This window comes from Heterocephalus glaber, unplaced genomic scaffold (genome assembly GCF_053883595.1).
Source record: "Heterocephalus glaber isolate CG9 unplaced genomic scaffold, H.glaber_assembly_v1.0 deba00001532, whole genome shotgun sequence".
NCBI lineage: Eukaryota > Metazoa > Chordata > Mammalia > Rodentia > Bathyergidae > Heterocephalus > Heterocephalus glaber.
Window position 1 is genome coordinate 24,983,912 of NW_028258330.1, and position 12,115 is coordinate 24,996,026.

The following is a 12,115-nucleotide window of genomic DNA, read 5'->3' on the forward strand; positions in this document are numbered from 1 at the left end:
TTCTTTTTTGGTACCAGGGATCGAACTTGGGACCTTCTGCTTTTGAGGCAGGTGGCAGAACCACTGAGCTAAATCCCTGGCCCTCTCAGGGTTCTTGATGTACACTTAGAGCCCAGAGAGGGAAAGGGTCTCTTGTCCAAGGCCTCACTGAAGCAAGGCTGCCTCAGTCCTTTCATTAATTCATTTAACAGATGTTTATTGAGCCCCTGTGATGTGCCAGGCATAGTTCTAGGCATTGAAGATATGTGATAAAACAGTGATCTCTGGCAATCCCTCATGGAAGTGGAAGATAAACAACAATCAAGTAAATAAGTTGTATGCTGGAGGGTGAGGAGTCCTGTAGAAAAGGAAAAGCTGAGGAGAGGAGAGGGGAGGTTTGAGAAATGTGGGCCAGGGCTGGTGTGTTTAAGGAGAGCAGAGAGGCCAGTGTGGCTGAGTGAGGTATAGGAAAGGGAGAAGGCAGTTGGCCTGGGAGGATTATGACACATCAATGAGGGGCACTGAAAGGACTTTGACTTTGACTCTGAGGGACATGGAGAGCCATTGGAGGAGTGTGAGCAGTACAGTGACTGAGTCTGGCGTATTTTTTTAAAGGACCCCTCTGGTTGCCACGTAGAAAATGGAAAGGCAGGAGAGTGGCTTGGAAGACAGGAATGACAATCAAAAAGTATGTTAAACTCTTGCTGCAGTAACAAATGACCACAGACGCGGTGACTTAAAACAACCCAGTCACTGTCTTACAGTTCTGGAGGTCAGAAGCCGGATATCTTGCTTCTCACTGGACTAGCATGAAGAGGTCAGCAGGGCTGGTCCCTCCCACAGGTTCCAGCGAAGGGAGACTCTGTTGCATTGCTTTTCCAGATTCTAGAAACCATCTGCATTCCTTGGCTCTAGACTTTTTCTCCCTCTTCAAAGCCAGAAGGGCAGCTTGCAGTGTCTCTCTGATCCTGCCCTGATGCTTTCTTGTGATTACACTGCATCCAGCTGGATGAGCCAGAAAGCTCTCCTGCCTCTAGGTCCTGAAAATCCACTCAGGAGGACATTGTGGGAAAAGGACATGGACATCTTTGCAGGGCCATTATTCTGCCCACCTCAGGAGACTAATGAAGTCCCCAAAAGAGATGACGGTGACCTGGACCAGCACGACACCTGTGACGATGGTGACAAATGGTGGGGTTCTGGCTATATTTTGAGGGTTTAACCAACAGGATATTCTAAGGGGTTGGATGTGGACCTTCCATTCCTCATAGAGGCAAATGTCTGTCTACCTCAGCCTTGGGCCTGGACCTAGCTGAGGCAGTAGGTGTCTTGGATAAGATCCAGGAAGTCACAAATCATTCCCTAGAGCATGTGTGGCCCTTGAGAGTGCAGTGCCTGCTGCTTGGTCTGTACACAGTCAGATGAGTGGGCATGGAGTAGGCCCTGTACCCCACCATTAGCTCAGTGGAGGCCCCCTTGAGCCCACAATCTCCCCCTACCCCCTGCTCAGCCCTCTCAGGTTCTGCTGGGTCAGGTCTGTCCGACTCCCATTGCTGACTTTGCCCTACTGCCCAGGAAGATCGTACCTGTTCCTAGGTGCCCTGCACTTCCTTCATTTATGTCTGAATGTGTGTCTCTCTCTGTGGACTCATACACTTGAATGTAAGCAGGACAGGGTAGTAGTGGCTAAGCTGGTTGCCTTTACAGGAACCCCAGCTCTGCCCCCATAAGCTGTGTGACCTCAGGCAAGCTGTTCAACCTCTCTGTTTCTCCAGTATCTAGTATATAAAATGCGAATAAGTAATACCCACTTCATGCAATTGTTGTGTGGGTAAAACAGGATATTTAATGTAAAATGGTCAGTTTCATGTCTGGCTTAGCAGAAAGTGCTCAGTAAAGATGTTCTATTAAATTCTCAGGGTTGAAGTGGCAGCCACACCACTTAATAATGATGTGATTTTGGGCAAGTTATTCAACTTCTCTAAGACTCTGTTTCTTCAGCTCTAATCTCTACCTGCCTCCCAGGGCTGTAGTTGGGTAACCAAATGGGTTTTACTTTGTTTTTTTTTCTTTTCCTTTCTTTTATTTTTTTTTTGGTACTGGGGATCAAGGTCAGGACTTTGCGCTTTCGAGGCAGGTGGTGGCACCACTGAGCTAAGTCCCTGGGCTGTTTTTTTTTCTTTTTTACTCCGAGGACTGAACCCAGGGCCTTGTGCATGCTAAGCACACACTCTACCACTCAGCTACACTCCTGGCCTAAATAAGATTTTCTGTGTAAGCTGTCTGACTCAGAATGAGGGCACCATAGATGTTAACGATTATTCTTTTTCTACTATAATTTCTTTGCTTAGTAAATATTTACTGGGTGCATATTCTGGGCCTGCCCCTGTATCTGTGCTCTCATTGGATGGCAGAAGGGCTCTGTGAGGAAGACAGTGTCATTTTTATTTCAAGGCTGGGGAAACTGAAGCAGGTGAAAGCACAGGGCAGGGTGGCACAGCCTCAATTCTAATCTCTATTTTTTTCTTTTGGGGATTGAACCCAAAGCCTCACACCCAATAAGCCTGGACTGTGCTACTGGTCTTTCCGCATCCCAGTTCTAATCTGGATGTTTGTGGTGAGCACCAAAGCATGTTCTTTTATGCACATACTTTTTAAAAATTGAGATAAAATTCCCCATTTTAAAACATGTAATTAAGGACTCCTTAGTATATTCATGATATTGTGTGACCATTATTACCATCTAGTTCTGTTCCATTTTCATCATCCTCCCCCCCTCCAACAGAACACCCTGAACCCAGAAAGCATTCACTCCCCATTTCTCCTTCCTGGGCACCTGGCAAGCACTAATTCACTATCTCTATGGATTTGCCTATTTTAGACATTTCATATAAATGGAATCGTACAGCATATGTCTTTTTGTATCTGGTTCTGTTTCTTAGCATAGCTTTTAAAGGTTAACCCATGAATGTAGCATGAATCAGTACTTCATGCCTCTTTCAGTTTTAATTTTTCTCTCTTCTTTTTTCATTCCTTCTTAAGGCTGAATAATATTTCATTATATTGGCCACATAACATTGTGTTTATTCACTTATCTATTAATGGACAAGAAGTGGTGGTATTTTTTGTTTTGTTTTTGAGACAGTCTCACTATGTAGTTCAGGCTGGCCTTGAACTTGAAGTGATCCTCCTGCCTCAGCCTCCCAAGTGATGGGATTACAGGCATGTGCCACCACGCTTGGCAGTGGCTGGTTTTTACTTTTTGGTTATTACGAATAATGTTTCTGTGAAAGCAAGTGTATGAGTGTTTGTATGAACACATATTTCCAGGGTATAAACCTAGGAGTGGAGTTGCTGAGTCATGTGGTAATTCTATGCTTAACTTTTTGAAGACTTGCCAAGCTGTCTTTTTTTTTTTTTTTTGGTACCAGGGATCGAACTCAGGACCTTGAGTTTGCAAGGCAGGCAGCAGAACCACTGAGCTAAATCTCTGGCCCTGTCTTTTTGTTTTTTAAAATAAGGTCTCATTAGGCCAGGGATTTAGCTCAGTAGTTTCGGTGCCTGCTGAGCAAGCTCAAGGACCCAAGTTCAATCCCCAGTACCAAAAAAAAACAAAACAAAAAAAACAAGGTCTCATTATGTAGTTCAGGCTGGCTTTGTGCTCACTATATAGCCTAGGTTGGCTTCTAACCCATAGTGATCCTCCTGCCTCAGCTTCCTGAGTGCTGAGATTACAGGTATGCGCCACTGCCTCTGACTAAACTGTTTTCCACAGCAGTGGCATCATTTTACATTCCTACCAACAATGTATGAGATTTCCAACTTTTCCACACTCTTGCCAACCTTTGTTATTTTCTAATTATAGTACAGCTATTCTAGTGGGTATGAAGTATCTCACTGTGATACATGATTGTGTTGTATTTTCCTAATGGCTAACTTATGTTAAGTATCTTTTTTGAGTATATGGACTTTATATTATTATTATTATTATTATTATTATTTGTACTGGGCATCAAACTCAGGACCTTGCATTTGCAAGGCAGGCAGCAGCATCACTGAGCTAAATCCCCAGCCCTATTATTATTTTTTTTGAAAAACATTTATTCAAAGACTTTTTTGGGTACTAGGGCGTGAACCCAGGACCTTCACACTGAGCTACATCCTCAGTCCTTTTTAACTTTTTTATTTTGAGACAGGGCTTCCTGAGTCACTAAGTTGCCCCACACTGGGCTTGAACTTGCAATCCTCCTGCCTCAGCTTCCTAGAATGCTGGGATTATAGGCATGTGCCATCATACCTAGCTTGCTCATGTTTTAATTGGGTTGTCTGTCTGATTGTTATTGAGATAGAAGATTTAAAAAATATATTCTGGGGGCCAAGGATTTAGCTCAGTGGTGCCACTGTCTGTCTTGCAAGCGCAAGGTCCTGAGTTCGATCCCCAGTACCCCCCCCCCAAAATATATATATATATTCTGAAGGCTAGGGATGCACCTCAGTAGAGGGGCGCTTGGTTAGCATGTGGGAAATTCTAGGTTCAACCCCCAGCATCCAGATCTCTGCAAAACACAACACATACACACACACACACACACACACACACACACATGCACACACACACTATTAATATTATCCCATGATAAGATACAGGATTTGCAAATACTTTCTCCCATTATGTGGGTTATCTTTTCATTTTTGTAATAATTTTTTTTTTTTTTTTGAGACAGGGTCTTTCTGTGCAGTTCAGGCTGGCCTTGAATTCACTATGTAGCCCAGGCTGGCCTGGAACTCTCTAAATTGCCAAGGCTGGCCTCAAACTTGCTATCCAAAGTAGCTGGCATTACAGGTTTGTATCATCATACTCAATAACATTTTTAAAATCTTTGACGAAAGCATTGCAATGTCTCAATCACAGAACAAATACAAGTGTGACTTAGGTTTCACAGTTCATTCTGCTGTGAATTCTTGGTGGTTATAACAAGTCTCACATTTGAACATTTCTTGTAACATGGAAGGTCGAGTAAGATGAATTCTATTATCTGGGAATGGCTATCTGTATTTGCAGGTGGGGGTTGTGGCAGGTTGAAATAATAGCAATATCCACAGCCTGGTTTTTATCTATACATAGATCTTAGCCTGGGGGAAGAGACAAGATTCACTCATGTAAAGTAATAGAGGAGAATGGCATTAAATTCTCATTTACTAAAAACTCTGTTCCCAAGCAACTTCACATATTTGAAAGGTTCAGGAGGGAATATAAAAGACTTTTAAGAAGCTACATTATTTCTTCATTGAACAGCACTTCAGACCCTTATTCAGAACGGGATTACTCTTTGTTTTCATGCAAGCCTAACAAATGCAAAGGACTGAAAGCATCAAATTAGAATGTGGGTTTGGAGAAAGGATCAGCTATTAGACACAGCTTTACTGTTCAAGGTGGAGAAGTGATCCTTGTTCTTTTGTTTGGTTGAGAAGGGCTTGCTATATAGTTCAGGCTGGGCTGAAATTTGTGGTGATCCTCTTGCCTCAGCCTCCCAGATGCTGGGATGTGGAGAACACGTTGGAATAAGATGGAATTGTATAACCCTAAGTGTGTTGTAACCCTAAGTGTGCTGTAACCCTAAGTGTGCCGTAACCCTAAAGTGTTCTGTGACTTTAAGAGTGCTGTAACCATAAGATATGAAAGTAATGAAAGTAGAACCTTAAGTGGTATGGAACTGATAAGGGTATAGCCCGAACTGGACGGGGCGTACCCCCGAACTGGACAGGGAGTACCCCGAATTGGGCAGAGTATGCCCCAAGCTGGACAGTGTGATAAGTCTGAACCAATACCACGAACGCCCAGCTAGACTAGTATAAAAGGAGCTGAAGACACCAAGCAAGTCGACGATCTGTCCACCGACCAGTGGGCCAGTCAATCTGATCTGACTACCGACCGAGACATCTGCACACCTGATCCCATTGGAAGGAGCATCGCCGCCGACCAGACGAGACCAGAGGACGAGGCAAGCGGAGAGACGGATAGCCTAGCGCCGACTCGACGCCCTTCGTCTACGGATCGGACCCTCGGACCCTACGGGAGGAAACGTCGCGCTCCCACAAGGACTTGCGCAGTGCAGGTACAGGGACGTGGTAATTGGCGGACTTAATTTTATTGTAATTGCATATTGTAGTGAATTATTGTAGTGAATAGTGTGGTATTGAAGTGAATTATCATAATACAAGATAAGTGTGTGAACTGCCATCTGAGTCCGAGTCCTCTTTATCCACGGTACCTGCTCGCGACACTGGGATTACTGGTGTGTACCACCATGCCTGCCGAGATCCTTGTTTTTTGTGGCTCTGGTGATCAAACCCAGAACCTTGTGTAATCTGGGCAAGCACTCTACTTCAGAGCTATACACACTGCCAGTCCAAGGAAGTGATTCTTGAGTAAAGATGAGGGAAAACAATGAAATGGAGCCCTACATCCAGTGGGCTTGTTTATTGTAGGAGGAATAAAAAAATTCTCAACACTTCTACTTTTGAAAGTGTTGGGTCTCCCCCCAGTTCAATTACATATTACTGTCCATAATAATGATCTAGAACAAGTAGGTATAAAATACACAGTGTTGAGCGCATGCCATGCTGCCTGCTGTGTGCCCAGGTATACTCTAATAAGCACTTTAGAGTCCCTATCTCATACAAGCTTCTGGGAAGTCCTTATCATCATTTCCAGTTTTCAATTGCAAAAAGGGAAGCACACAGAGTAGAAGTAACTTTTTCAGGTAGTTAGGGCAAGTGTTGAAGCTTTCAAGGTTTTAAAGTGCAGGACCAAGGCAGCTAAACTCCTCTAGGTTTCTTTTCTTTCTTTCTTTCTTTCTTTCTTTCTTTCTTTTTTTTTTTTTGCACTTGCAAGGCAGGCAATGGAACCACTGAGCTAAATCCCCAGCCCTCTTCTAGGTTTCAAAAAGCCAGTTAGGTGAAAAAATAGTAGAAAGGCATTACAGGCAGAGCAACCAGCATTTGCAGATAGCAATACAGTAGTACATTACACTAGACAGTCATTCCATTTCTGAGGCTTGGTTTATTCACTTATAAAATAGGAACAAGTATTATCTGTCATTGGCTCCTTAAAAAAATTAAATATGATAACATATGTAAAGCACTTTGTACAATATTGTATCTAGATCATTGACTGCACAGTGTTAATTATTATTATTATTTTGGGTGCTGGGGATTGATCTCAGGGATATACCACTGAGCACCAGCTTCTTTTAATTTTTTTGCTGCTACTGTGGATTGAACCCAATACTGAGCTACAATCCCTAATCCTTTTTTATTTTTTATTTTGTTTATGTTAAAAAATTCTTTTATTGGTACATTTTAGGTATACAATATGTTTACATTTATCATTGGGTGCTTGTACCAGAACATGATTATTTTTTATTTTGAAACAAGGTCTCGCTAAATAGCCTGGCTGGCCTCGAATTTGCAATCCTCTTGTCTCAGCCTCCGTGAGCTCTGGGATTACAGGCAGGCTCCACCTCTTCCAACCTCAACTCTTATCTTTTTAATACTGTTACTGCTCTTCCTGTTCTTTCACTCTTACAGATATTCCAAGAAGACTACATTTCCCAGCATACCATCTCGCCCTTTGACCCCAGCGGGACCAAAAAGGTGCGCCGCCGACCGCCTCAAACCGGAAGACTATCGCCTCCCGGCATGCAGCTTGCCCCCCTCCATTAGATTCGCGGCACCACCGGCGCGTTGCACGCTGGGAGCTGTGGTCAGAGGTGTGTTGCCCTGACGCCTGTAGGGCCGGGCGTGGGGGCCTGTGGGTGGTGGCGCGGCCTGGCCCAACTTCGGGGCGGAGGCGGAGGAGAGGCCTGCGGTGGCAGGGAGCGGCGGGGCCGGGAGCGGGCGCCGGAGCCGAGCCGGAGCGGGCGGCGAAGGCCGGCGCGGCGAGTAGAAACCATGTCGGTGTTCGGAAAGCTGTTCGGGGCTGGAGGGGGTAAGGCCGGCAAGGGCGGCCCGACCCCCCAGGAGGCCATCCAGCGGCTGCGGGACACGGAGGAGATGCTAAGCAAGAAACAGGAGTTCCTGGAGAAGAAGATCGAGCAGGAATTGACGGCCGCCAAGAAACACGGAACCAAAAACAAGCGCGGTGAGGCGGCTGGGCCCCATCAGACTCCCTACTTCTTTTCCTCAGGTTCCCCGGGCCCCGATTCCACCTTCGTCTGACTCGTCTCTGGGTCTCCTCTGACCCGGGAACCCGCTCCCTGCTTTTCCCTGTCCGGAACCCCTCCCCGTGTGACTACCTTCAGTGTCTCACCAAATCTTGGACGCTTTCCACTGTCAAACTCAATCCACTTCTTCCCCCTCAAGTTCTTCCTCCTCAAGATCTTCCCACTTTGCCGGGCCCTTCAGACCCAGATCTCACAGCATTTTGCTTCGTTCTCACACTGTACCTTTTCTTTTCCGCCTTTTTCCTCTCCCTAGGGCCTCACCCACTTTCCCAGCCACTGCCTCTGTCCCCTCCTTGGCTCGTTTCTGCCCCTCATCCTGACATATTTGTGCTTCTTGGTTCCTCCCAGGGTTTCTCCTGACTCCTGTGAAGTCCGAGCTGCCCCTGGTTCTCCCCTGCCCCTAACTCGAGTCTCCTTGAAAAGCCTCTTTGATGGAAGAAAGGAGAAGAGGGGGAGAAGAGACTCTGTTCACTTGCTGAGTGAACTTGAGCAAGTTGCTTTCCTTTTGAGGCTTAAGTTTCCGCATTTATCTGCCAGAGTTTGGCCCTTATGAGGCCTAAAGTGTCTTCCAGTTCTGATTCATTTTTTGTTACCTCATATCCTGGTCTTATCAAGAGCTTCCCATGTTGCAAGCCTTCACCCCGTGACTCACCGCTTCCCCATTCCTCTTTAACCAAAAAATATGGACTCCACTGGCTGGACTCCTCCCAGTCCCTACTCCAGGGTTTGATCCTTGAGGGACCTTTACTTCCTGTTGTATGACTTTCTTAGCAAGCGCTTTGTATTTTTAAGATGAATGTGAAAATGGTTTAATGACTATGAAGCAGCAATTTAGAAATGTTTATTATGGCAATGTGAGAGTGAATCATAGAGTGACAGTCCTCTTGATAGGGGGCAGAGCTGAGGGGTTTAGCAGTCAAACAAGTATTTGACTTAGAAGTCTCCTAGTGAAGTCTGCGCTGTAACCTTGAGCTAGTTAATTTTCCTTCTAAAGGGAAGATTATGGATTTATAGTGCCAAGCACATAGCAGGGACTAAATAGATGTTTTCTTTGGTCCAAAAATAACCTGACCCAAGATGCTTTTCTGCTAATAGTCAAAATAGATATCCTGGAAATTCTTTCTGAGTGCCTAATGCATCCAACTATATGCATAGAGGTGAAAAAAAACACAGCCTGTATCCTAATAGGAGAGAGACAGAAACAGGACAATAAATGAAGAAAATATTAATTTTGGAGATGCTGGTAATAAGTATTAAACAAAAAGATGATCTGACAAGGATTGAGGGGTATAAGGGATGCCACTTTCCATAGAATTGTCAGAAAAGGCCTCTTTGGAAAGGTGACGTTTTAACTGAGCGTGGAGAAGGAACTAAGTCTTTAAAAACATGGGGGAGGAGCCTTTCAGGCAAGGCGAATTGCAAAGGAAAAGGCCTGGAGTTGGCCTGATCTGAAAAACTGAGAGTTTCGTTTCTGGAATGTAGTGAGTGATTCAAGGGAGAGTAGGTGAAATGGGGGAATGGGTTGGACCTTGAACTTCTTGATAAAAAGTTTTGGATTCTAAATGGATGGAAAGCTTCTGGAGGGTATTATACGGGAACATGTTGTAATCATTGATAAGTTTCCAAACATCATCTGGCTGCTCTGTGGAGAGGTGGTGGGAACTGGGAGACCAGTGAATGAGCAGGCAGTTGCAGGCATCCATCCGTGTAGGCCTGGACTCTAGTTGTTCCTGTGGAGGTGGAAAGCAGGGCTGTATTTTGCTGTCTGTAGTTTTTTCTGATGACTCTCAGTCGGGATCCTCTATTATTCACTGGTAATTAGAGTCAGGGTTTTTACCAGTATGCATTTTGAAAAACTTGCCCCATTGCAGGGTGGTGGAGGAGGGTGTCAACATCCCTCCTCCCATCCCAGAGGGCAGTAGTCCTGTAGTTTCTGCAGGTTGTACAGGTGATTGAACTGGCTTTCAAGAGGCTTGGCAAGAGACTGCAGCAGACTGGAGTACCAATCTTAGTTGTAATAACTTTGCTTAAAGTAGTCTGTCTACTTGAGTTTGCCAGTGATGATGGGAGCTGCTATAAGCTGACCTTACTATCATCCTCTGGGAGAATGTCTTGCTTTTTTGGGATGGTGCTGGAAGGTATTAGCACCACCTTGACCTTAACATTTATTTGGTCTATTTATTGACTCACTACTCTGCTGGGACCTTTGACATCAGAGATAAGACATCATGTCTGGCTTCTAGGAAATCGGGATTGAAAATACGAGGGAAGGGGTAGGTGGGGAATAATTATTACTGTCAGTGCTGAAGCATGAGTGTGTGCATGTCTGAGGCCCAAAGAGGAGGTTCCTATCTAGAGGGTGAGGAGGACTGGGGGCTTTGCAGAGGGAGGAGAACAGTGTGGGCCAGCCAGAAGTTTGGTGTGTTAGGGGAGCAGTGAGACTGTCTTCTTGCTGGAGTGTGATGCAGGGCAGGAGATAAGTAACACTGAAGAGTGGCCCATAATCTTTGGACCTTGCTGCCCTGGAGATGGTGAGAAAAGGGTTGTCTTTGAAAGCAGAGAGAAATATCCACTTGGATTTTTTGTTTGTTTGGTTTGGAGATAGAGTCTTGCTCTTTAGTTCAGTTTTAGTTCTGATGTTGAACTCAATATATACCCTGGGCTGGTCTTGAACCCTCGGCAGCCTCAGCCTTCCAACTGCTAGGATTACAGGGGTGAACCACCATGCTCAACTAGTCCATCCCCTTGGATTTTTTTTTTTTTTTGATACCGGAGATCGAACTCAGGACCTTTCACTTTTGAGGCAGGTGGTGGAACCACTGAGCTAAATCCCCGGCCCCCCCTTGGATTTTTGAAACCACATTCCATCAGCAGCGTAAACAATGGTGTGTACACTGACCAGAAAGGGACTGAGGCAAGAGTCCACTAAGGGATAAGGATCGAATCTCACAGGCCTGGACTAGAGCTGTTATTTCTCTACTTACCAGTTATGTGCCTGGGGCAGGTTTCTCTACCCTAATTCCTCTTTTGTTGGTCAGGGTCATAGTATCTGTCTTACAGGATTAAAAATGTTATGCATGCAAAGCTCCTAGCAGAGTGCCTGCCATATGGTAAGAAATCAATAAATGTTTGCCAGAATCATCATTATAGGGAGACTTGAAGTTATTCAGGTGGAAACAAAGGGTCTAGAACAGAAGCGTAGAAGGCTAGAAAAGAAATTAATACATGTCAGAGACTTCTAAAGGAGAACCAGGGACTTGGTGGTTTATTGGAATTGTGGAAGTGGGCAGGATGAAAGAGAGGAGGAGGAAGAGTATGATCCAATAACCTGAGTTGAGAAACAGAAGAGAGTGATACCTCGTTATAGTGTAGTTTTTGAAGTTTGTAAAATCCCATTTCCTGTGAGTCTCACAGTATCCACTGAGACTGACTCCACGAGGCAGGGTGTTATGGTCTTGTTCATTGTTACGACCCCAGCACAGTGCCTGGCACGTGATTAATGCTCAGTAACTATTTATTTATGAATAGGTATTTATTAAATAAAAACAATCTTGTGAATGTATTCTATTATTTCCATTGTACAGAGAGGAAAATGAGTCTTAAGAGGGTTGTAATTCAGTTCAGACCAGTTAATCTGGTGGCTGTGGGCATTATGTGATCTGGTTTTTTGAGGGGAGGGGATTGAAACAGGGTCTCGAAATGTAGCCCAGGCTGGCCTTGAACTTGTGACAGTCCTCCTGGCGTAGCCTTCCAGGTGCTGGGATTACAGGCATGCACCGCCATGCCCAGTTTATGTGTTCTGTTTATTCCATGTTTTCCAGAGGTGTGTTGTTATGGCCTTTGTCACTGCTCAGCTTATTAAATGCCCCACCTATACAAGATACAGTGCTGAGTGGAGGAAAAAGAAATGA

At 44.9% G+C, this 12,115-nt stretch overlaps 1 protein-coding gene across 1 annotated transcript in view; it reads left to right on the forward strand.

The window, feature by feature from the left end:
- Nucleotides 1–7,805: 7,805 nt before the first annotated feature.
- Chmp4b (charged multivesicular body protein 4B) overlaps nucleotides 7,806–12,115 on the forward strand; it is a 51,319-nt gene continuing 47,009 nt past the window's right edge. The window contains exon 1 of the mRNA XM_004867926.4: nucleotides 7,806–8,122. Coding sequence (XP_004867983.1) covers nucleotides 7,933–8,122 — 190 coding nt within the window. The 5' untranslated portion in view covers nucleotides 7,806–7,932. The remainder of the gene's footprint in view (nucleotides 8,123–12,115) is intronic.